General features: G+C 39.6%; 2 protein-coding genes and 1 long non-coding RNA gene across 3 annotated transcripts; all 3 read right to left on the bottom strand.

The window, feature by feature from the left end:
- Positions 1-519: 519 nt before the first annotated feature.
- Positions 520-1,840, bottom strand: LOC115590127 (uncharacterized). Its single transcript, XR_003985692.1, has 3 exons — positions 1,804-1,840; positions 1,212-1,333; positions 520-1,043 (listed from the first exon to the last, which is right to left on the bottom strand). It is a non-coding gene; the product is annotated as an uncharacterized LOC115590127 (long non-coding RNA).
- A 7,941-nt stretch (positions 1,841-9,781) lies between these two features.
- On the bottom strand, positions 9,782-17,387 carry LOC115589982 (zinc finger protein OZF-like). The gene is made up of 2 exons (XM_030431202.1): positions 16,934-17,387; positions 9,782-11,647 (listed from the first exon to the last, which is right to left on the bottom strand). The coding sequence occupies exons 1-2, from the start codon at positions 17,124-17,126 to the stop codon at positions 10,263-10,265; spliced, it is 1,578 nt and encodes a 525-aa protein (XP_030287062.1). The 5' UTR covers positions 17,127-17,387; the 3' UTR covers positions 9,782-10,262.
- Positions 17,388-23,104: 5,717 nt separating this feature from the next.
- On the bottom strand, positions 23,105-26,866 carry LOC115589988 (gastrula zinc finger protein XlCGF57.1-like). The gene has a single exon (XM_030431208.1). It carries the CDS (start codon positions 26,737-26,739, stop codon positions 25,288-25,290), a length of 1,452 nt encoding a protein of 483 aa, XP_030287068.1. The 5' UTR covers positions 26,740-26,866; the 3' UTR covers positions 23,105-25,287.

Raw genomic sequence — 26,866 nt, 5'->3', positions numbered from 1 at the left:
GTTATTTGTGGTTGATACAATGCAGCCTGTTGCTAAGAGAGGGCGGTCCGAGATGTGGGAACATCTCAATCTGGATACTCCAAATAAGGCTATTTGAGTTCCTTCATCTCTGTAATCTTTGTCTTCATCCTCCAGCTTGTGATCCGACGGTGCTGCCACCTGCTGGTGTTCTGTCTGTCCTGCATCTCCACTGTCCTCAGTGTCTTTATGGACTCAGGTCCACAGGTCACACTGAGTCACGGCCCCACAGAGACCTGTGGCTCTGGTTCCTTCTGTATGAGCAGGTTTTAACTTTCTGATTTTTTGTTTCAGAGCACATTATGACAGAATTATGACCTTTATTATTTCAAGGTATTTCTCTTTTTAGGAAATACACTAAATACAGTGACTGAGAGTCTCATACAGCCAGTAGCTGAGACAGACAGTTTTCACAGGGAAGTCAGACTGAGACCACAGCTCTCACAGCGGAGGCACAGAAACTGATATCATCTTGTTTTTTTCCTACGTGACAAGTTGCGGTGGATCTGGTAGTGTTTCTTAGTTGGTCACACATTTACTTATACAGGCAGTGATTGTCATGTAGAATCACATCATGAAGACCTGCATGAGCTTATAAATGTTTCCTGAACTGATTTTAAAAAACAATGTGAAACAGTTATGAAGGTGGTGTCTTTTAACTGGTGACAAAGCTCACACGATAATTACAATTTACACCACATGAGAATATTACAGAAGGCACTTTTATCAAACAAACTCACAAAGTTTCATTCTCATGTTGATTCTCAAACTGATTTACAGACGTCATGTACAAATCACATTACAATATCACAGAACACACTCACGCAAAACAAACTTACAGAAGTCTTGATTTACAAATTCATCCATGTCATATTGAAATGTTATCATTTAATCCAAACAGATACAAACAGTAACACTGCAGTAACTTGTGGATTGTGGTTGGCATCAACATCCACTTTGCAGATCACACTCTGGGGGATCGACTCCACCGTCACTGTCACTATCTGAATGGGAAAGTCGACCATCTGTTGGTAAAGACAGAGAAGTTAAAATTTGCAGCATGCCAGGTTTTAAGATGATTTAACTTTTTTTCTCACTGATATGGCTTTATAAAGTAAACTGCACATCGGCTGCTGAAGGCAGAATCCTGTGAGTACTTCAGCTAAATGCATAAGGCAGGTGGTGTTCTGTACCTAAACCTCCACCTCATCACTGTTATCCTGCGTCTCCCTCTCCACATCACTTTTCCTCTTCTCGTGACTGGACTTACTATCCGGACTGAGGAAGTAGGAAGTTATTTTCCTCTTCATTTTGCCTGACAGGTGCAAAATCAAAATATGGTAACCTTAACATTATGGGCAAACATTTCAAGGACATTCCTTTGCAGTACTTTGTATATGATCATCATTTGGTTGCCAACTCGTGTGTACTGAATATGAGACTTGTGCAGTTGAACCCTAGAACATGCTAGGATGGATGCATGGAAAACAAATTTGAATTCCCTTTCAATAATATGTCACAGACTGACCAACAGTATCGAGCTAAACAAGCACTGAACTTTGACTTTATTTTAATGGCTCTCTACAACACTGGGACTTATTGACACTGAATATTTTCTTTTAAACAACACTGACACAGTGAAACTGTTTATAGCTTGCTACTTTCATACTGCTAAGTTAGCTTAGCAAACTTTACCATATATGTTTCAACTCCAGCCATAATATACATACATTAAGACAGGAAATATTTCAAACATAGTGAATAAACTTCATTTTGCTAACTCACCTGCAACTCTTCTCTGTCCTCCTTCCACAACTTCTTCTTCTGTAATTGTGTTGGTGGTTGACATTCAGGTTGAGTGTATTACTGCCACCATCTGTTTGGGTGGAGAACTACTTGTTTGAGGTGCGCTTTTGAAATGCATCCATATGGAAATACCTGCGTCCAAAAATGGTTCTGCATAAAAGCTGCCGGCAAAGCAGTGGTGGGGGGAGACAGGAGAGGTATGAATCCTAGCCACCATTTTGTTTTGCTCTTCCAGACACACACACCCACATATACACACACACACACCTGTATATAGTACATGTTAGAAAGTTTGTGTGTTTTCATCTTTGTGTTACAAAAAAGAACCTTCATGCTGTTTATTAAATAGTGTACAAGAGTGAATGTTGCCAACCTCGACTCTGACAAGAACTCCTTTGACCATTACAGCTGTTATGGTAATATTCGTTGTAGTTATTAAGTTAATTATTAACCTGAGGTGCTCCAGTGTAAATGTTGTCTTATTGTTTATCATGATTAATCATTATTCCTGATAATCATTCATTATTTTTGATAGCCGAATTTAACCCAAAACTCCCTATTAATGTTGCATAGCCAGGACTCTTCAGTCCTCTAACAGTCCCCCCTAACCCTAACCCTAACCCTTCAAAATAAAAGCACTTAGGGAAGTGTTCCCATACTAACATACTTTAATATAGAGAAGAGGAAGTGACGGCTGACAATTAATTACAATCATGCACGTGTCCTGTTTCATTATCAGGTTTCTTTCTTACAGGATCCAGTTATTTGGATCTGAGGACTGTTTGGCATGATTTATTCATTATACATTCTATGTTGAAGGCTTGCATGAATTATCTTATTGTAAATACATATTTTGTGTTCTAAAGTAAGATGTTTCTTATAAATATCCTTCCTTTCAAGAAACCTTGACTTAATGGCATAGGGGCATTTGCCCTAATTTATTAAATATTTTATGAATTTGTGACCTCCCAAATTATGTGTGGGTTTTGTATTATTGCCAGCGTCTTATTCCTCTTTATATATTTTAGAGAATTGGGTTGGAATATGGTTCTTCCTTTTGGGAAATTAGCTTCTATTGTATAGTATATGAGATGTCCAACGTGATCGCAGTTGCTTGTGCACATGCTCGATGTCCTTTTGTATAATTCTCATTTTCTTTCTCTCCTTGTGAGAGCCGTATATTATAGCGCTGACCTGATTCTGGCCCCCCGTTTTAAGATTTTTGCTGTTGATGCCTAATTATGTCTGGGATTGACTGTTTCCAGGGATCTTCTTACCTCATAAGCCTTAAAAGGACCAAATTTAACATTGATTCGAGAACTATGATCGATTATTGTTGTACGGTGGCATGTAAGTGGAACTTCTCTGGGCTTACACCTAAATCTAAAATGTTATTAGAGATCTGATTCATTCTATCACTTGCCTAAACATAACCTTGAGAGATTGGACATTGTTACTCTTCTTGATCCTTCTTTTCTCCCTTACCTTTTCTTAATTATAGGTGTGAATACAACCTTGCCTATTAAAGATTCTAATCATAACCAATACCAGACCAGAGGCCCTAAACATGACCCCGGTGTACTTATACCTAAAACTTAACCTACTAATATCATGGCTTTATTCTAATTAGATGGATTCACTCCTGATACAGGCTTTATTTAGTTTTTATTTTCCTGTAAAGTGCCCTTCTGAGCATTATGTATTCCTCTTTCTTTCCTTAAGTGGCCTTAAAATTTCAGGTTATCAATAAGAATATAGAAAAAGAAACCTGTGCCAATGCCGTATTAGACTCCTAGGAGTCCCAATACACCTCTTTCTTCATTACCTAACCCTACCCTAACCCTAACCCTTAATTAATCAACATTGTAATGTTAAAACCATTAATTTCTTTAATTTGACATGCATGTTGATCTTGCCACATCTGTCTACGTTGTATGTGACATCAGTAGGCTTATCTGTATCAGTGTAGCAACATATCGATTCAGTACGTCATCAACATTAATTCTGTCATCATAAACTAAACTACTAATGTAGCTTAGTGACGTCAGATTATATGAAAGCATTAAGCTTCTTGAGCCTAAAGACTCTCTTCCTGTCTTGAACAAAAACACACTTATTAGCAAGTCTCAAGTAAATATACTAAAGAATATTCAGCGCTTTTCAGATTATTTGTATGAATACAAGAGTTGCTTTTAATCAGATTGTTCATCAATCTGATTGAATTTTAAAAAGTGCTGATTCAGCTCTGACGCAGCATATAATCTGTAAAGTAACTAAAACAGTGTTTTCAATAAATGTAGTGGAGTAAAAAGAACATATTTGCAGAAGTAAAGTACAAATAGCTCAGCAGTGTTCTGAGATCCAGCAGTGGAAACGTTGTCAGAGGTAATAATCCTGCTGTGCTCATGTCGCCCTCATGTGGTTGTTTACCAGAACATCAGTGATGAACTCTGATTGTCTGACAGGAATCTTCATCTTCTATCAGTAATATAGCACTAAAATGACTAATATGTTCCTACCTTACACAGTCTTACATAATAAAACACCAAAGCTAATCACTACTGCATCCCGTCATCCCTCCTGCACAGGCAGCCAACACATACTATCACTAAAAGGCTCCTTGTTCCAGTTCCTAAATGATCTGAATGGCCGTTCAGTGGAGCTCAAGGTACGACCATCACATTGTTTTCATTTGAGGCTCTGGTTTTAAACCATCTTCATCAAGTAGTAACGTCCTCGTCCAGGGAACAGGCTTTCACCTGGAGGTCATCTACAGACCTCTGACTCCCAGTTACTAGAAGAGTTCTCTGAATCTCTTGCAGATCTTGTGACTCGTTCACATCAGATCCTAATTATTGGGGATTTCATCTCCAAATAAAAAGCCTTCTGAAGCTTTCTGACCCTCTAAGTGAAGCTTTTCTGTGACATTTGATATTTCTGGCTTCATTCAGCTTGTTCGTGAACAGACTCAGTCCAGTGGAAACACTCTTATTTGGTGACAATTTTATTCTATTTTCTAATTTCAGCAGCACTTTACACTCCTTTTCATACATGTTGAGGTCATTATTGTGGTAATTAGGAAGTAATGAACTTGCTAAATACATACAAAACATCCTAATTACTCGCCTACTTACCATTAAAGTTCTGGACCTGTTGATACACTACCTATAATTAATGAGGGATATTGTGGTTTTTGTCTTTATTTTGTGACGTATCTGAATGTTCCGAATATTTTAGATCCCCAAAAATAATTTGACACATTTCATTTGACTATTATTACATATCCAGACACACACCTACACACACACACACACACTCATATCCCCTACTGATGTTGAGTAATGTATTGTAGTGTAAAAAAAAAAAAAGCAGATGGTAAGCAGGGGAGTAATTATGAAGTCATGTATTTATTAAATGTCTTTGAAATTACTTCCAAATTACCCAAATATTGACCTCAAGATGTCTAAAAGAAATCATCCAAACATCCAAATCATCCAATTTTTGTGCTATATTTCTACAGGGCACCGGTTGTAAAGTTGCGCATGCTAAAATAAACAGGAAATTTTTGCCACATTTAGCAACACACCATGTTTAAAAAACATGTGAATTTTAAAGTAACTTTTGACCAGATTTGCAGCAATATAATATCAATGTTAAATCTAAATGTTAAATATTCTATGTCTCTTTGGGGTCTTTCATGGTCAGACTGAGGTTTTAACAACTTGCAACACAAAATCTCCAAACAAATAAAACATATCAAATAAATAACATAGAGTTTGAAGTGGCTGGAAGCAGGTAGCTTGAAATTACAAATAGCTCCTTTAAACAGAAGCATCTTCTTAAAGAAGTGCAGATGTGCTCAGTGGAATCTACCAGTAAGAGTCTGACATCACTACAGACATGGTTCCCACACAGAGAGACCGTTCTGTTAAATAATAAGATCTGTTTTGTTACCAAAAGTTGGAGAGAAGGATCAAAAGGTGACCTCTCACCAGATTTCAGAGAGAGACTTCTTGAACAGGACTTGTGTTTCTGGATACAAAACTAATCTTATTATTTAACAAAACGGTCTCTGTAGGAATATTTTCTGTCAGACTCTGAGAATAACAACCTCAGCCTGTCAGAGACAAAAACACTTGTAGTGGACTGAAGTTTGACGGTCGGAGTTGCCCATAAGGATCACGTTGCAGTTGTGTCATGGCTGCCAGCTGAGGAGATCAACTGGACGGATCTAAAACATTCATGAAGTATACATCATTTGCATATCAAACATGTAAATATAGTTCCAGGTTAAAAAGATCCAGAATTCCCCTTAAACTTCACAAAAGTTCAGACAAGTAAACGCCCCTGACAGAAAAATAATCTGTACTGTGTCCGCTAACAAATCATGCAATAAACACCAGAAAGACATTCTGTTGTTTGTGAATTCTTAATTAGACAAACTGTCGACACAACACTGGTGTCACGAATAGGACGCTCAACTGATCTGACAACAGACACACAGAGTCCCTGAAACCTCTGCTGGAAAGACAGGATAGAAGAAGAGTTCAGAGGTCTGAGGACGGGATCGAATCATCACAGTGTTTGTTGATTTAACAAAGACAGATAAAGTTCATTCACAGGTGTCTTTCAGCTCAGGGGAATCTTCAGAATTGCAAATACTTTAACACAAGAAAGTCATTTGGTTGTTTGTGAATTTAATATGGGATGAACTGTCTCCACAACAGGACCTCTGATTTACATCCAAACACAACTCCAACATATCCAAATAGAACACATTCAGTTTCCTCAACAACTCAACACTGAACAAAACACAAAAATAACCATGAGAACATTTAAAATTTAACCTAACAACTCAAGAGACTTGTTTCAGACTTCCCACCTTCAGTTCAGATCTAAAAATACTTTTTCAATACTCTCTGGACTCTTCAGTCCTGTCTTCAGACTCTGGTAAATGTCAATCTGGATCTGTTATCCTGGCTGGTTCTGGTTCTCCTCAGGCCTCTCCATCAGCTTCTGTGTCCATCTGTTCAGCTGAACCTCTAAGTTTGGTTATGATGAAGCTGTGACGTGTTACAAAGAACACACTTGTGTTTATTTAACGTGCCGGGTGAATGTTTTCTCACAACCACTGCAACAGAAGAATTTCTCTCCTGTGTGCACGGCCATGTGTCATACTTCTCTTATGCTGGGAATTAATTTGGATATTAATTGATTATTAATTACATTGTTATTGTTAATTAATTAAATTATGGTTTATTAATGTGTAGTAGTTCCGACCAAGCAATCTGATTGGTCAACAAAAAATTTAGAACATGCTCAAATCAGCATGACAGCACGCCTGACTCATTACTCAAAATATTACTCCGCCAAGTCTGTGGCAACATTGTATCATCTCCATGGCAACATTGTATCTGTCAGAGCTAGAGTAGGAAATGGCGGAAAATTGGCTACAAAATGGATCGGTTTGTTGTTAATTTTGATTTATTTGGTGGTCTCAGTTTGGATGAATGGTTGGAGGAGGATGAGAAGAACCAAATGACAAAAAAGGAAAAAGGGAAAGGTTTGTGCCGATGTCACATGAAGAGTTCAGTCAACTGGAACTGTGCAGGAATGAACAGACTACGTCCCGATCAACGTCTTGGGCTGTCAGATGTTTTCAGGAGTATCTGAAAAGCACGAAACAGGATGTAGATTTTGTAACTATAACAAAAGAGGAGGTAAACAGGATTCTTCGTGAATTTTATGTGAGATAAAACTGAAACTTCTCTGTTCTTTATAATTAGATAATAATACGATAAAAATGAAACAAGTCCATGCTGAGTATTTTGTTATTATTGTTTTTTAGAAACGTTATTTATTACTCATGGAAATAATTCACAAACCACCTGTCAGCTGCCAAAGTCACATTAATAGAATAAAGTGTCCCGTTTTAGCCGAGAGGGTAGCCGATTCCCTTCGGTGTGAGAGACACTATTGTGACTGTGGTGAAAACGTTTTATAAAAAATTTAAAAGAAAAAAATCAACATCTTTGTTATAACTTGGGCAATAAAAATAAGCATTTTCTGTTTATCTGAGCAGTTTTGATTTAGTTCGGAAAATTCTGAGACTGCGATAAAATATCAGCGCCAGCTCAGAGTTCATCATCTGGGACTAGAAAAATGTCCATCAACAAATCTGAACACTGACCGTCTCAACCAGCTGTTATTATAATATGGGATTGTGCAAAATTACCACAGATGCTGCTCAGTTATCATCAACAGTGTTTATTACAGTTTTCTCCAAAACACAAACCACCTACCTTAACAAACAACAGTTGTTCTCTCCAAAAAACATGAGCAAAGCCAAAACCAACATATAAATGAAGATATGAGTGTGTGTGTGTGTGTGTGTGTGTGTGGTGGTGGTGGGGGGGGGACGGACGAAACAACCTTCAACCATGTCATGAATGTTGGCGTTGCACAGTTTGGCCACCAGAGGGCACTCTACAACGTCCCTGTTAGAAACACTCGTTTTTTGTTGTTATTGTTGTTATAAGTTTATTTTTAAACAGCCTTATCATATTATTTCAGTGAGGACTCAAATAACTACAAATAACTAATGTTACGGAAATCTTTTTATGTGTTGTTACAGGTTTCTGGATTTAGTTATATTGTATAAATATATATATATATATATCAAAGCAAGGAAGCTCTGTCTGTCTGTCTGTCTGTGTGTTTGACTCAAACATCTCTGTGAATCAGGATCAGACTGACCTGAGAGTTTCAACATGGCTGCTACTTGGTTTAAGGGTGTGCGACGTCGCATTTGTTTGGACTGCAATGATACCATTGATAAAGAGCCAATCACTGCACAGCCCACCGCCACCCCCCCCACCAAACAAGCAGATTTATACCTGCAGCGGTGCGAGCTGGACTGGGAGGAGATCTGGACACGCAAGGACAACAAACTGTGGATGTTCCTGTGCAGCTAGCTGCTAGCCCACCACCACCTCCTCCTGAGTCGACAGACGTGCCAGTGCATCACGTGACCAATTTAAGATGACGTAGCAGCAAGACGCAGCCTCCGTGAGTCTCGGTTCCGACGTATGTGTTGGAGCTGCCTTCAAACTATATATACCAGTTTTTAAATTGTGTTGATAGGCCAAGTAAAACCGGACTTATGATAAATAATGTCCGCCATGCTTTTTTTCGCGAACATTGCGGTCACGTTTGCTGCACGTTTGGTGCGGGAAGAATAAACGGGCTTCTCTCACGAAGCAAAGAAGTGTTTGCTTTGTGCTACTGCTTTTCCTATTGGTGGAGAAAGGCACCACACCAACCAATTACAAAATTAAATGGCAAACTACGTGATTTGGTTGCATAGGAACAGGGGGAAGTTGTCGGAGGGATAGTGATGGTGATAGAGACAGAGATAGCAAGTTTTAAGAGTTGAGAGATTTGTCACATTAAGCATGTTTGGGGTGTATTGTTAGTGTTTAGTTTAGTGTGCAGTTGAGTCGTTTTTTTTTTTAATGAGGCAAAGCAATGAGGAGACTGCTGAATGTTCAGTGGGAGCTGGGGAAACAGATCACTACATATAACTTTGTAAATTTAAGAATTTTTTTGCAAACAGCAATTTATATATTTGCATTATAAGTAATAAAAAATGTTTTTTTTTTTAACACATTTGTGGTTTTCACAGTTAAAAAAAAAAATGTATCTACTCGGATTTTATGTTTTTTGTCATTTTAGGTCCATTGTGTTAAAACAGTTGAAAAAATAACTGCACAGTCACATGTGTGAGGTTGTGCTGAAAATAATGACACCAAGTAATTAGTTTCTAAGGTGAAATATAATGGCAAAATCAAAAATAGTCAAAAATGGCCAATTATACCCTGAAATATCGGATTTCACAACAAGCCTAAATATCCCTGACGTCGCACCCTCAAACACTGCCTCATTTGGCCATCCATGAAAAAGTTACTTAACCTCCCACTTTTCTATAAGAATACATACATATGTGTATATATATATACACACATTGGAATATCGGATTTTTAAATCACAAAATATTTTTATCGGCCTTTAAAATCCTTTATTGGTTGGGCTCTCAATCTGATTCTGCTGAATCATATGATATAAAAATGGCCGCTGTAAGTGTATCGACCAAAGGTGATCACTTCACGAGCACGCAAAATATGAACAAAGATGGCTGTTTTGTAGTCTTTTACTTCGTGTGCAGTTTGATTGCATGTGAGCAGGGGTGGAGTGGCAATCGGGACAATCGGGAGGTTTCACGGTCATCCGGCCGATGAATTTGCACAAACCGGCCCACAGATTATTCTGAGCGGCCGTGAGATGTATGAGGCTCATCAAATTTATTGATGTTGTTTAAATTATCCGCGAATATCTCTAAGATCGATGTGTGTTACAACATGTTGCCATCAGCTGAACCTTTAACCACATTCACCACAATTCGATGGTTTCTCTCCTGTGTGAATCTTTGTGTGCCTGATAAGATTTGGCTGTTGCCTAAATCTTTTACCACATTCAAGACAACTAAATGGTTTCTCTCCTGTGTGAATCTTTGCATGTCTGATTAGACAGTGCTTTCGGACAAATCTTTTACCGCATTCACCACAACTGAACGGTTTCTCTCCTGTGTGAATGTTTTTGTGTCTGGTAAGATGTTGCTGCCGGCTGAATCTTTTACCACATTCACAACAAACGAATGGTTTCTCTCCTGTGTGAATCTTTGTGTGTCTGAGAAGATTTGGATGTTGCCTGAATCTTTTACCACATTCGCGACAACTAAATGGTTTCTCACCTGTGTGAATCTTTGAGTGTGTGGTAAGATCTTGCTTTCGGATGAAACTTTGACCACATTCACCACAACTAAATGGTTTCTCTCCTGTGTGAATCTTTGTGTGTGTGATAAGATCTTGCTTTCGGGTGAAACTTTGGCCACATTCACCACAACTAAATGGTTTCTCTCCTGTGTGAATCTTTGTGTGTCTGATAAGATGTTGCTGTTGACTGAATCTTGTGCCACATTCACGACAACTGAATGGTTTCTCTCCTGTGTGAATCTTTGTGTGTGTAATAAGATTTTGTTTTTGGGTGAATTTTTTACCACATTCACCACAACTGAAACGTTTCTCTCCTGTGTGAATCCTTCTGTGTCTGGTAAGAACCTGCTGGTAGTTGAAACTTTTACCACATTCACCACAACTAAATGGTTTCTCTCCTGTCTGAATGATCTTACAAATCCTCAGTTTTGAGATTTTGCTAGCTCTTTCACCGCAGAAAATAAACAGTTCCTTGTCAGTACCACATCCTACACCACTTACAGGGACTTCAATGTTTTTCTGAGAGTTTAAACTTGACTGAGGTTCTTTTGTCTCACACCAAAAATCATCATTAACTTCAGCCTGAGGTTCAGGAGAGTCTTCAGCCTCAGTTTCAGGAGAATCTTCAGCCTCAGGTTCAGGAGAGTTTGCTGCCCTGTCTTCAGTCCCTGATTGTAAATGTCTATCTGGAATTGAGTTCCTGGCTGGTTCTGGTCCACCACAGTCCTGTCCATCAGCTTCTATTTTCATCTGTTCAGTTTGTCTTTGATGAAGCTGCGAGGACTGAGGTTTCTCTTCATCGTTATCTTCATGCTTCACAGGAACAAGAGTGAATGTGAACTCAGTGATATCAGCTTCCTCCTGATTAGTCCACAGTTCCTCCTGTTCATCTTTAATGTGTGGGGGCTCTGGGTCCTGCTGGTCCACACTGGAGCTCCCCTCCTGCTGCCCGGAAGAAACCTTTTTCTGACCAAACAACAGCTGCTGGACATCTGCAGGACACGGGAGACAAAAAGACAAATGTTAGGCCAACAGAAAAAAGTTCATATCAGGTTGATATTTAGCCAAATACTGGAGTGGACAGGTAACCCCACATTGTTCCACTGAACATCATGAGAAATGACAAATATTGATGAATTCAAACAGTGAGTAAGTGTACTATTGTGTTGGAAAATAAATCAATCAAAAACAATAGATTTTCAATGTTTATTTATAATTCTTACTTGTGGTTTTCTGCACCTACATTTTGACGCTTCATGCACCTTAATAACCTCCAAATGTTTTTATTTTATTTTTTTTTTTTTTAAAGAATTTTTGTGGCATAGACACCTTTATTAGCAGTAGACAGAGAGGAAACATGGGAGAGAGAGGGGGAGGTGACATGCAGCAAAGGACCTCCGGCCGGAACCGAAAAGCTTCTCATTGCATTCAGACAAAATAAAGTAAGTATTCATGCTGCATTACTCATGCTTGTTTGATCACAGGGTTGTTAACTCTTAATCGCGTCTACTTGCGCAACGTGAATAGAAATAACTGTGAACGCGTGGCACCCAGCCAGAGTCTGCAGCTTCCAGCGCTACTTGAAGCTAACAGGTGCCCAGTTCTCAGCTGCGTAGCATCTGTCCATCTGTCTCCACTGAGTGGCAGCTTCTTAACAGGTGTGTTAAAAACAATAGATCTGTCTTGCCACATTAATGTAAACCCAAATCCCACAATAGTCTCTAGTCACTGCTCTTCTACATTAAATCCTGACTGTTATATGTCGCCCTCTCTACATACCCAGGGAATGTACTGTGATGTCATCATGCAGTATACATTTCCCCAGTGAAAACACTGAGGAGGTCTTGAACACTCAGTACTGCTCCATCAGTGAGCTACAGTCCACACATCCTGTTGGAGAGGTCTCTGTTCCTGCAGACTTCAACCAGGCCAACATGAAGAAGGTTCTCCCTGGTTATCACCAACATGAGGACTCTGTGACTCGGGGAGTTTACACACTACACCATCAGTACACTAACATCAAGGGGGCTTTTAAAGCAGTCCGCCGCCCCACCTGGGCTCCTCTGACTGGGCATAAGTGTGTTGTAGGACTGCTTTGAATGTTCTGTCTGCTTTATGTTTAAAGTTACAGCCACTGACCAGCAAACAGTCAATGTGGAGCTGAATGCAGAAGCTGTAACTGGATACAAACACAAATGCATAGAGATACCAACGTTGGTATCTGGTCTGACCGCGACAGACCCAGACCCGACCCAGAGGCAGAGACAGAGGCATGACAGGAGCTTAGAGGCCTTTCAGTTCAGCAGAGAATATCCAGGTAGATAATAGTGATGGAAATAATATTTTAGTCATCTTCAGCATTAGTTAATATCAATTTTAAAAGTGCAACTGGTCATTTGTTATGTCAGCCAACTCAAAAAGTATAAATAATGCTCAAAACTTCGTATAAAACATTTATCCCATTGAAACATGTTATCTAACTGAATACATTTACTGGAATAGAAACAAATCTGCTTAATATAATATGTCTCAGATTTAACTGAATATAATTACCCTTTTGTGTTGACTGTGAAAGAGATACTGTATGATTACTATATTTAAACTACAAGTAGATGTACTACAGACTTAATTATCTTATTATTTCACTTAGCCGATTCTCCAAGAGTTTCTGAACACTTAACAAACAAATCCAGACATAACAATGATGGGGGAAACTGTTTTGTTACTGTTCTGTTGTTTCTGAACAAAAACTTTTATTCTGGTATTAAAGTATTTTCTATTTACAAAACGTTGCCCACATTCTGTCCTGGGTTTTAACTAATCAATAATCCAAAGGAAAAATCACAAAAACACTTAGCCTAAAGTTCATGAAAGTTCATTCAGATTTAGCAATTTGATGATGCATCCACTTCAATTATTAAAAAGGTATGAGCAATACTGGCGCTATATCTAGGCTTGGCTCGGATCAAAACCAAATCCTGCAGTATCGCACACTAGTGTTGTCACGATACCAAAATTATGACTTCGGTACGATACCTGCCTAAAATATCTCAATACCGATACTGAAACGATACCACGGCGGAAAACTAAAACATCACCAAAAGTAATGGAATAAATTTTAGATGACAGAATGTGGAACTTAAAATTATCTGTACCTGTATCCAAGAAGCCAAGTGTCTTAAAAAATTAACAGCACATTCAGCATAAATGAACATAAATGACATTAACTGTAAGTCTGGCAATTCATGAAATAAGATAATACTTTATTCGTCCCACGAAGGGGAAATTTGCAATTTGCCTTTGATGTTGATAAAGTTCAAACCCTGGATTATTTGCCTGCAAACTACATTAGTGCACTAAAGTACAACACAAATGACCCAGACCTGGTGGAGGTCTGTGCTCTAATCACACCATTTTATAATAAGATAAATTACAATATTTATTATAAATTATTTACAAAAATGTACATGCTATGATTATATTACTAGTACTTATTGTCTTAAAATAGATACATTATAAGTGGTGTTGTTGATCAGCATACTTGTGAACACCAGCGCATGTTCTGGTAAAGTTCATGTTAACAGTGTGAACGTTGTGTTTGCATACAGAGATGTGTGGAACCACATCGGACTGTTAGCTTTACCCCTGACTGCCTCCTGCAACTCTGATGGTGAAGAAAGTTTGCTTGACTTCCATCCGGGGGATATTTAACGTTATGTTATCTATCGCTAACCTGCAGCTCTTTGAACTCTTTGAACAAGTCTGCATGTCTGTCAGCTGAAAGTGGCATGAGTGCTCCTGCCGACCGTCCAAGGCTTGTTGAAAAAGCAGACGCTTACGTTGCCGACAATAAGGGCAAGCCCACGGACTCCACAAAGCCCTTCTGTAAACGATGCTTTAAATCCGTAATGGCCAAGAGAGCCAACATGTCTGTGTCGCTCTGCTCTGTGACTGTCACTGTGAAGCCACGCCCACTCTGACTGCAGGCAGTGAGGAAGCAGAGGGAAGCTGCACACAGACACGCTGCCCCGCTGTCGCACTAAGTTCAAAAAGTACCGATACTAATAAAATGTGAAAAAGTATTGTTCTTAACGGTTGGGTACCGCGGTACCATTCTAGTATCGGTTTACCGTGTAACACTATGGCACACCATCAAACACCTGACCTGTAGACGGAAGTGAATCTAAAAACAGTCTTTGTAAAGTTGGAACCACAGTTTGTTTTTTTACAAATCAGAAGGATTGTTTTTGTGACTGGAAGGTGACACAAGGGGTCACATGACCTGGAAGCTACTGACTAAAAACACAGAATATACATGTAAACAAGTGATTTGTAAACTAATAATATATCTAAAGTTATATCTAATCTAATAATTGCATGTTAAATATCCCACCAGGGACAAAAACACTCTGGACCACTGCTACACTACTTTAAAGGATGAATATCTCTTTGTCCCCCGTGCAGCTTTGGGGCTCTCTGATCACTGCATGGTTCATCTTCTCCCAAATTACAGGCAGAAATTCAAATCTGCTAGTAGTTTCCTGTAGTGAAGACTGTGAAGAGATGGACCACAGAGTCAAAGCTGGAGTTACAGACCTGCTTCGGTGTGGAATTTGTACAGGAGATCACCAACTACAGGAAACCATCCCCCCACATTGCAGTGAAGTGTGAAATGGCTGACGACCTGAATGTCTTCTACTGCAGGTTTGAGAAGTCAACATTCACACCCATCACCCACTCCAGCATCAAACAACCCTAATCACCCACTCCAGCACCTCAGCCCTCCCTACTGACCCCCCACCATCACTCAGGGTCTGTGAAGTGTCAGCTCTTCAGGCAGCAGAAGACCAGGAAAGCTCCAGGCCCAGACGGCGTCTCACCCTAATGTCTGAAGCTCTGTGCTGACCAGCTGGGCCAGGAAAGAAATCTCGAGCCTGCGCAGAGCGCAAAATCCGATCTGATCTGATGGAACGTATACATGCAGGAGTAATGTGACTATCAAATAATCTGGATGCTTTAATCCGACTATGAGAAATCCGATCCGGTCCGATTTTAGTCAGACTAAGGTGTATACATGCATCTTAAAGATCCCATCATAGTCAGACTAACACAGTAATTCAGTTTTCTCGAGTGTCTTTTAAACGCACTGACTTCCACTTCTGAAATAACATCATGTTACACAATGTTCTGCAGGCAGCCGAGGCTACTGTAGGTTTGGTGTATAGATGTAGCATAATGAAATGAAATTAGGTCGATCAATTTTTGCAAAATAAAATTATTTATTTATAAATATTGTATATAAATATTAAGTAGCACATTGTAAGTAGGCTATTACTATCTCTATTTGAGAACTTTATCCATTTACATCGTTCCTACCTCAGTAATCTATTTTTTATTTGTTTTATTTTATTTTAGTATTTAGTATTGAATCCTTAAAAGGAACTGTATTTACCAGCTCTACTCCAGGGCTACTGAAAGTTTCCTGACTGTGAATGCCCATTAGATTACATTAGTGACAGTGAATAACTATTTGTTCATAGCATTTGTTAAAGATAACTTTCTCTGACAAATAAATGAAAAGCATGTTGGAACTAGCACTGTCTCCTCTCTTGCAGTGCCAGAATGTAGCTACCTACTTTTAACCTCAGACTGTCACAATGATGTATCAAATGTCAGACTGCCCCATTTTTTCAGTTTTAACCTGACTAAACAAGACACAATTGATTTTCCTAACGATCAGTGTATACCGAACCGAACCGACCACTGTGACCACAAAACCGTGATATGAACCGAACCGTGGATTTTGTGAACGTTCCACCCCAATTCTTAAACATATAATAAAAGAGACCTCTGAACACTTGACACTTTACTTATTTGATTTTTTTATACCATTCTTTTGTTCTTCTTGTTGAATGTTTGTTATGTTAAGTTTATGTTCATGTTTGCGTCTGAACATTGAGAGCAAAATTTCAATAAAGCTGATTCTGATATATCTGATGTTATAATTTATTGAAAGTTATATCTAAACTAGTATATAAAATAATATCTCAACTAAAGTTACATCTAATCTATTGATAAAAATGCTGATTTCCCAACAGAATATTAATTAAAATTAGAAAAAGCACTTAAGTCCAATACAAAGAGATGTGTGTCACTCAACCAGAATCTGGACACAGTTCGGCTCTGGTTCTGAGTCAATGGGTCACATGACCCGGAAGCTATTGAACAAAGATGCAGATTTGTGTCGGTGCCGACAGTGAAGAAGGAGGAGAACGAACCTGCTCTGTGTAACCGAAGCTGAGGCGTTAAAGCAGAGTCCAGTAGGTTCCGGTGTCGCTGGTTCTGCTCTGTGGACCGACACAGTTCCTCCTCGTACTCTGCTATCGTCCTTTCAAACAGCGCACATATCTCCTCAGCAGCCGCAGTCAGTCGCTGCTTCACCAACGATCTCAGAATCTGGACTTTAGACATTTTCACACAGTCACACTGTTTACAGCTAGCATGCTAAGCTAACGTGTGTATACTCGTATCTGGCGGGAGATGAGTCTGAGAGCAAACAGCACAAAGTCCATCACACACGTTCATCCAGACTGTCACTACGTCACTACCGTGGACGGCTCATCTCTAATCGATCATCAATAATCAGAAGAAAAGCGATCTGAGCGGCAGGAGAGTCCACGAGAGTCCAGGAGAGTCCGGCTGCAGAGCTCCACTGTGGGGTCGCTTCCGGTCCTCCAGCCTCAGGCCGGGAAGTCCGTGCAAGAAACTTCAAAATAAAATCATGTACACACTTTTCGGTGTAAGCGCTATTGTCGCGATTTTCTCTCTGAATTATATTAAATTAATCAACACTGTAATGTTAAAACCATTAATTTCTTAAATGTGACATACATGTTGATCTTGCCGCTTATGTCTACGTAGTATGTGACGTCAGTAGGCTTATCTGTATCAGTTTAGCAACATATCGATTTAATAAGTCATCAACATTAATTCCGTCAGCATAAACTCCGTCCATGTAGCTTAGTGACGTCAGTTCATATAAAACCATTAGACCACTGTATATTATATATTCATAATATAATTATATATTTAAACTCTGCAAGCAACCTCAGCGTACATGCGGAGGGCAGAAGCAGTTAATTAAATCCACATCAATGTAGGAACACAAGCCCTTTCGTCTCTGCATCTTAAAGAGGTCCGGTTCTGCCATGATTACCTTTGACCCAAACTGGCTCATTCTTCCAGCATATGGGCCTGAGAGCCCCTCTAGCCTCTCACCTGACAAGAAGAGGACAAACTGTCTCTGCATCTCACAGAGTTCCCGTTTCTGTCATTAATTAGCAAGCTGACTGTTTTCTCTAAAGGATGTTCGTCTCAAAACTTCTCTACCAAGTAAGAAGAGAAGATGTTTTTGTTGCTATAAACACGTCACTGGAGACTTCTTGATTTAATTTATGACAAATACCCACATCTGCCCCCCCCCCCCCCCCCCCCAAAAAAAAGAAAATGAACTCCTTTTCCTCAGGTCAAACGAGGTCAAGCACAATAGTCTTTTCACTCCACATCACAAGAAATGGGAAATGTTTTCTAACACGGTTATTAGGATTTAATGTGTCTTTAACAATTGTAAATTAGGTAACTGATGTCTACACTCTTTGAAGCAGCATACATTCTCCAGTGGGGTCAGAGGTTGGTTAGGGAAACCTAATCCAGCCTCCCCCACTCTACGTTCAGTCTACAACAATCTCTATACTCGTCTGAGTTCCAATAGGTTCTGAATGATTAATAAACTACAGTCTCACCTTCTTAATTTGAATTTATTATGAAACTGTAGGATATATCCATACAACTCTCAGATCATTCCTTATTCCTTATTTAACACTTTGTTATTTACCAGTAAAATGTGTCTGACATGTTTTGTTAAGATAGGACAAGAAGGAATATGTATAAGTCCTTGGTTCTACTGTGTGTGTATATTCAAATGTTTCATGCCTTAATCATGTTTTAATTCTTTTTGAGTGATAAGTGATTTTACTCACGTCACATCTTTTCACAAAGACAAAAATTCGACTTTTAAGATGGTGACACTTCTGGAACTCCGCCGGCTACAGGCCATAAAATGAGAGACATGCTCTCTGCTCACTCATCTATCTCTCCTTTCTCCTCTTTCTTTGATTTTAATTCTAAAGTATAATCTTTAATTTACTTTTATTTTTGCAACAAGCTCTAAGAAAAGCAAATTGAATCTTTAAGTGCTTCATTTTTTATTTTTAACAGAACGAAGTTCTTTCTTTTTTGATATTTAATATATCATTAAGTATCACCGCCTGATCCAGAAGAAGTTGAATTGGTTCAAGAATCAGAACTCAGGAACCACCACTTGAAACCACAGAGAAAAGTCTTTTCAAGACTATCCTCATTTGAAGAAGAATGTTGCAATTCAGGGTGGCTGTAGGTAGAGGTAGAGCAGGTCAACTAGTGATCGGAAGGTTGCTGGTTCAAATCCTGGCTGAGCTGAGCTGAGCTGCATGTCGAAGTGTCCTTGAGCAAGATACTGAACCCCACATTGCTCCTGACGGCCCTGCGATGAGCTGGCAACTTGTCCACGGTGTACCCTGCCTTTGCCCGGAGACAGCTGGGATTGGCCCCAGCAACAAAACCCTCAACCCCTTGAATAAGGGATCAAGCGGTAATAGACGATGACATGTCATTTCTTTTATTTCAACCTGACTTATTTAGTTAATAAACATATATAACCATTTGTCGCTGTCTGGAGCTTAATTTTAATGTGGAGAACCGATGGATCCGTGTAAAGACATCACTGCTTCAGAATATGAGATTAAATATAGATTTTGAAATTGAATAAACTGCTCAAGCCAAACTTGTTCAGTTAGATGTTTGCAATAATTTCCTCCGGATCATTCCAATAATTAAACAACGGAGGTTGTGCCCCATTTATAGTGTGTGATAAATCGCCAGTGATTAATTACCTTGATTATTAAGTGGTTAATCTCCTAAATCAACATATAAACATAATTAGCCTCTGCTTTTTAGATTTCATGTACCATATTTATCATGTTTTATACATTATTTTATTGCTGTGCAGCCTCTGCCAGTTCCTCCTCTCCCATCTGGACTGCATCGGGCAGCTCCGCCTTGCCTGAAAACAAATGCTGGTTTGTTTCCACCCATTCTGCTGCCCTGTTGTTGTCTTCCTACAAAAACAGTATCATCACCTCAGTTATTCACATAAAGATAACATATTGCATTCCTTCATTTCAGATCAACATATACCATGTATAGTATACTTAAACACAGAGCAAAGTGGCAAAATGACACTTTACAAGCAGCTTGTCATCATATTAATCCCAGTATAGAACAGGAAAACACACCCACTCCTTCAAATGTTGTCTCAGCCTCTTTTGCAGTGAACACACTGGCTTGCTGAGACAACAGACTGAAGCTGCTCCTCTGCCTAAAAAGACAGAAAAAGAAAAATTCAACATCAGTGTTTAATATTCACATTCAAGCAATGATGCCACCAAGGAACTAATCCACATTTACAGATGTACTGATAATACTGATGAAGAATGTTCAGGAACTATTGCCAAAGTAAACCTACATTAAAATAATAATAATAATTGTCCTCCACTCCCACAGTTCAAATTACATTTGCAGATTTGTTTGTCAAAGAGCAAGTCAACAAAAAAAGTTTAAATTAGCCAATGACTAACAAGACACAAAAACACATACAGACACACAAAGATACATACCTTTGAGTGTGATGGCGTATCTTGTAGGCACTCGGCCCATGCTGTTCTCCTAGCAGGAGGCCTGGCTGTGGGTCTGCGTGACCTCCCCATCCTCTTGAACCCTTTTGTGTCCTTTATCACAAGGGTATGCTTACCTTCCCTCTCTCCCCCTTCAACCTCGTGACAGAATCATCTCTCATATTCTAAACTGTGGCTTCCAAACAAAAGCCGCTCTGTGGACTAAATATCCATTCATCCATTTCTGGTCAGAGGAACAAGAGCCATGTGTCAAAGATAACCACCAGCATCTGACTTCCCCATGTCACCGTGAAATCAAGGATCGTAAAAGAGAGCCATAAACATTTCTATACTAACAGAGTGAAAAGAGTCCTGTTTTTTTTGCTGACAAAGGACACATATAAACTGAGACCTCAACTTTGCCTTAATGATATATTTTTCAACAGCAGGAAAAGACCCACATTTTCATATGTTTATAATCTTCCTGATGTAATCCCAAATCAAGTTATACATTTCTGAATGAATACCTGAATGAGTGATGGAGCCACAGTGCCACCTTGTGGTAAGTTCCAGTATAGTTCCCAGAGGACATTCTTAAGTAATGTAATCCATAATCTTGTTTATCTATACTTTCGCTTACCTCAGACATATGTTTTGAAAGTATGAGTCAGCACTGTATGAAACAGATTTGAATTCAATGCTGGCGGAGGTTATGTATCCATGTGTTGCATGTATTATAACTGATTATTCCTTTTGGCTATCAAGCAATTTCATTTATTTCCTTTTATTCATGTATTCATGATGTATCTGATGTGTACATCAAGGTGATGGAATTGCATAGTTGATCAACTCTCACACATGCGTGAACTCCTTCTCCTTTGAAACAGAGTAGAGCTCCGTGAGAAACAGTAGGAGAGACACAGACACAACACCTGAGGAAGAAGCAGGTCCGTTGCGGATTTGCACAAGAAAACAAGTGCGTTGCAGCGAATGTGTGCAGATACGGTGTCGTGTTGTGTTGTGAGCATTTAAAATAATGGTTTTGAGCGCACTGAAGACTATGTCTATAGGCTATATCTGAAACACACACACACAAGCTTTAACCAAGATGGCGACCAAAATCACCCAGTCATGAAATAATCTTTGAATCCAAATGTGGTGATTTTCAGAGCTCCCTCCATGCTGCCTCTCCTCCTCTGATCCTGTTGCCACAGTGCCACTCTGGCACACAGCGTCATACAGTGGCAGAGGGCAAAGTATCAAAAATGAAACTAACGTCCCAGTATGTCCACAAAAACAAGAGAGAAAAGCCAAGACTTTCGAGTCAGTCTGTGTCAAGACAAAGTCACCTACCTCCGCAAGAAAACAGTCAGAGCATGTCAGACTACCAATTCAAGAAGAGGAGAGGTCGTCACACTGTTAAATGTCTATCTGGATCTGAGATCCTGGCTGGTTCTGGTTCTCTTCAGGCCTCTCCATCAGCTTCTGTGTCCATCAGCTGAACCTTTAAGTTTGGTTATGATCAGTGTTGTGGGTAACGCGTTACTAAGTAATGCATTAAGAGTACTCTGATTACTTTTTTCATGTAACGTGTAACGTAACGTGTTAGTTTCGTGCATCAAGCAATCAAACTTAGTTATTTTTTAAAAAAAGTAATCCGTTATTTTAAGAATTTCTTCGGATGAGGAATGGAAAATTCCGACTGCAGCCTGCTTTTTGTCAGACAGTACTGAGCCACCTGCGGATGTGTCGGCGGAGGCACAGCGCTGTGATGCATCTGTGCCCTGCTGCTGACCTATGTTACCTGTGTGTGTGAGTGTTTTCGAACCCCCAACAAGACGGCAGAGAGTGCAGCTTTTGCATCGTGGGAGTACGCACGTTATTTTCAATTCGCAAGCAAAAGGACAAGAACAACTTAACGGTAAAATGCACACTCTGCGTTGGTGAAAAGCTTCTGTTGACCGCAAAAAATTCCACTTCAAATTCTAAAAAAAACAAAAAAGGCTAGATGACTGCGTTATTCATCATTGTCACGACTTCTTGGTGGATTTAAACAAGGCTGTGTGTGTGTCAGTTAATGTACGAGGCGCTGCTGCACTGGCCTTTTAATTTTTGGTAACGCATGAGTACTCTAACGCTAACCTTTATTCATAGGTAACGCTGTAATGTAACTGATTCCTTTAATTGATGGTAATGTTGTAACCTAATTAACTACTTTCCAATGTATCTATACCCAACACTGGTTATGAAGCTGTGACGTGTTACAACGATCACACATGTGTTTATTTAACGTGCCACGCTGGGTGAATGTTTTCTCACAACTGCTGCAACAGAAGAATTTCTCTCCTGTGTGCACGGCCATTTGTCAGGTCATACTTCTCTTATGCTGGAATCAATTAGGATATTAATTAATTATTAGTTAAATTGTTGTTGTTGTTAATTAATAAAACAGAAGTTACTATGATTCATTAATGAACAAGGGGCACCAACCTGAAGTCAGGGATCATCCGTCATCAAATGATATGCTTCTAGTCTCAAAGCCTGAAGTTAATAAAGAACTGTTATTATGAAAATATAAAACAATTACATAAGGTGGAAGGTGTAAATCTGAGCACTGACGTCTCAACCAGCTGTTATTATGATATGGAATTGTGCAAAATAATCACAGATGCTACTCAGTTAAAATCAACAGTGTTTATTAAAGCTTTCTCGAAAACAAACCACATACTTTAACAAACAGTTGTTCTCTACAACCAGCACCACAAAAACATAAGCAAAACCAAAACCAACATACAGATGGAGATGTGTGTGTGTGTGTGTGTGTGTGTATGTTCGCCAGATCCCATTGGAGAGACTACAGGAAACGCTGAACATGACTTGGCAAGTCACGTGAGAACAAGAATTCCAAGGCGATGATTCTGATTCTGTTGAATCAGATACCTGGCATTCAAAAATAGCTGCAATGAGTGTTTTTGACCAAAGCTGATCATTTCACGAGTGCGCTAAATTTGAACATAGATGACGTTTACGCAGTCTTTGGCTTCTTGTGCAGTTTGTTTGCACATGAGCAGGAGCGGAGTGGCAATCAGGGCGATCGGGAGATTTCCTGGTCAGCTGGCCGATGAATTTGCGCAAACCAGCCCACAGATTATTCTGAGCGGCCGTGAGACGTATGAGGCTCATTGGATTTATTGATGTTTATCATGTAAATTATGCACGAAGATATCAAAGGTCTACTATATTAGAATGAAGGAGAAGTCCAACCAGTATTTATACCACTTGCTCACCCTCTCTATCTCAGTCATGGTTACCCTTCACTCATCTCTGATCTCTCCCATCAATCTACTGATATTATCTTAATTTAATTCTTGGCCAGTGGCGGGCCAGTGCGGTCAGAATTTTCCCGGTGGATTGTGGTGCCCCACTCTGCCCTTGCACATGAGGTGAATTTGGAGGGATAATACCCACAGTTCCAGAAAAAGTAGTCGGGCTACCAAGAGGATTCTGCTTCTGAAGTCAATAAAAGGGATAATGGACACACAGATCTGTTTTTAAAACGGGATGATTAACTATAAGTCTCCTACAGATTGCTAACAGCATTACATTTGTGTGTTACCCTGGATGTGTATGTAAGTGTGTGTGTGTGCGTGTGTTTGTGTGTGTGTGTAGGTTAGTAAAAGGAAAGAAGCTAAGCAAGCGCTTAGCAGAAAACAAAGAATAACACAACAACTATGTGGTACACAGCGTTCTTCTCTCCCTCAACCAGCGGCCGGCAAGCGAATTGAGGATTGTTTATCATCCGCTGATCGAGCCGGAACACAACATACTGTGGTCACAAACGGCGGCAAAACTACACAAGCTATCCACTGAGTGGATCAGCATGAATGAGCTCCTGTTGTGTGTAATAATACAGTTAGCACACAGTACAATCAACCATCAGTAGGACTCGGCGGTCCCTTCACAACAAATATGAGCACAACAAAAACACGCTATATACTATCTGTGTCTGCCCAAACAGAAGTCTCTTACTAGGGCTACTCATTGTGACTAGCATGTCCGAATCGAAACTCGTTTTGGATGCGAGCGCGGGATCAGCTGTAGTGTCCTAACAGCTGATGAATCCATCGATCAGATGGAAGCTGGCCGATGAATTTGCACAAACAGGCCCACAGATTATTCTGAGTGGCCGTGAGACGTATGAGGCTCATTGAACTTATTGATGTAAATCATGTAAATTATCCGAGAATATCTCTAAGATCTACAATATTAGAATGAAGGAGAAGTCCAACCAGTATTTATACCACTTGCTCACTCTCTCAGTCATGGTTATCTGATCTCTCCCATCAATCAACTGATATTATCTTAATTGAATTCTTGGCCGGTGGCGGGCCAGTGCGGTCAGAATTGTCCCGTCCGTCTAGAAACTCCAACTCGTTTCGGATGCGAGCGGGAGATCAGCTGTAGTCCAAACAGCTGATGAAGGCCAGCTGCTATCACACAGTGGGACCAATCAGATGGAAGGACCAGACCTCGGTTGTTCTGTATCCTTCTGATGATAATTTCTTCCTTCTGCAGGCGGTGAGGATTGACTGGGTTGTGCAGTGTTCCTGTATGGATCCAAAATGACAATAAAGACTTTTCTGACAAAAAACGAAAGTTAAAAAAAACGTTGAAAACAGGGCCACTTTAAGCAATGGGGAATGGGTCAAAGTGTAATAGTACCTTGAAGTACCATGTCAAAATGTATTATTCAATTATTTACCACATTGAGAGCAAAGACATGTTTTTTCTCCTGTGTGAATCCTGATGTGTGTGATAACATGTTGCTGTTGGCGGAATCTTTAACCACATTCACCACAATTCTATGGTCTCTCTCCTGTGTGAGTCTTTGTGTGTCTGATAAGGTTTGACTTATAGCTGAATCTTTTTCCACATTCACCACAACTGAACGGTTTCTCTCCTGTGTGAATCATTGTGTGTGTGATAAGATGTTGCTTCCGAATGAATCTTTTACCACATTCACCACAACTAAACGGTTTCTCTCCTGTGTGAATCTTTGTATGTGTGATAAGATCGTGCTTTAGGATGAATCTCTGACCACATTCACCACAACTGAATGGTTTCTCTCCTGTGTGAATCATTGTGTGTGTGACAAGTTGTTGCTTTCGAATGAATCTTTTACCACATTCAACACAACCAAATGGCTTCTCTCCTGTGTGAATCTTTTTGTGTCTGATAAGATCATGCTTTTGGATGAATCTTTTACCACATTCAACACAACCAAATGGTTTCTCTCCTGTGTGAATCTTTTTGTGTGTGTTAAGATTGTGCTTATGGGTGAATCTTTGACCGCATTCACCACAACTGAATGGTTTCTCTCCTGTGTGAACCTTTTTGTGTGCGATAAGACTGTGCTTTCGTATGAATCTTTTACCACATTCACCACAATCAAATGGTTTCTCTCCTTTGTGAATCTTTGAGTGTCTGATAAGATTTTGCTTTCGAATGAACTTTTTACCACATTCATCGCAACTAAACGGTTTCTCTCCTGTGTGAATCTTTGCGTGTGTGATAAGATGTTGCTTTTGGATGAATCTTTTACCACATTCACCGCAACTAAATGGTTTCTCTCCTGTGTGAATCATTGTGTGTTTGCTAAGACCTTGCTTTTTAATGAATCGTTTACCACATTGACCACAACTAAATGGTTTCTCTCCTGTGTGACTCTGTATGTGTGTGATAAGATGTTGCTGTTGGCTGAACCTTTCACCACATTCACCACAACTGAACGGCTTCTCTCCTGTGTGAATCTTTGTGTGTGTGATAAGATGTTGCTTTTGAATGAATCTTTTACCACATTCACCACAACTAAACGGTTTCTCTCCCGTGTGAATCCTCTTACAAATAATTAGTTTTGAGTTTTTGCTAGATCCTTCACCACAGTCAGAGAAAGTAAACTGTTCCTTGTCAGTACCGCATGATACACCACTTACAGGGACTTCAATGTTTTTCTGAGAGTTTAAACTTGACTGAGGTTCTTTGGTCTCACTCCAAACATCATCATTGTCTTTAGCCTCAGGTTCAGGAAAGTATTCAGCCTCAGGTTCAGGACAGTCTTCACCCTCAGGTTCAGGAGAGTCTTCAGCATCAGGTTCAGGTGAGTCTTCAGCCACAGGTTCAGGAGAATCTTCAGCCTCAGGTTCTGGAGAGTCTCCTGCCCTGTATTTAGTCTCTGATTGTAAATGTCTATCTGGAACTGAGTTCCTGGCTGGTTCTGGTTCACCACAGTCCTGTCCGTCAGCTTCTGATTCCATCTGTCCAGTTTGTCTTTGATGAAGCTGCGAGGACTGAGGTTTCTCTTCATCATCATCTTCATTCTTCACAGGAACAAGAGTGAATGTGAAGTCAATGATATCAGCTTCCTCCTGATTAGTCCACAGT

Source organism: Sparus aurata, chromosome 10 (genome assembly GCF_900880675.1).
Source record: "Sparus aurata chromosome 10, fSpaAur1.1, whole genome shotgun sequence".
Lineage (NCBI taxonomy): Eukaryota > Metazoa > Chordata > Actinopteri > Spariformes > Sparidae > Sparus > Sparus aurata.
This window is presented reverse-complemented; position numbering and strand designations above follow the sequence as displayed.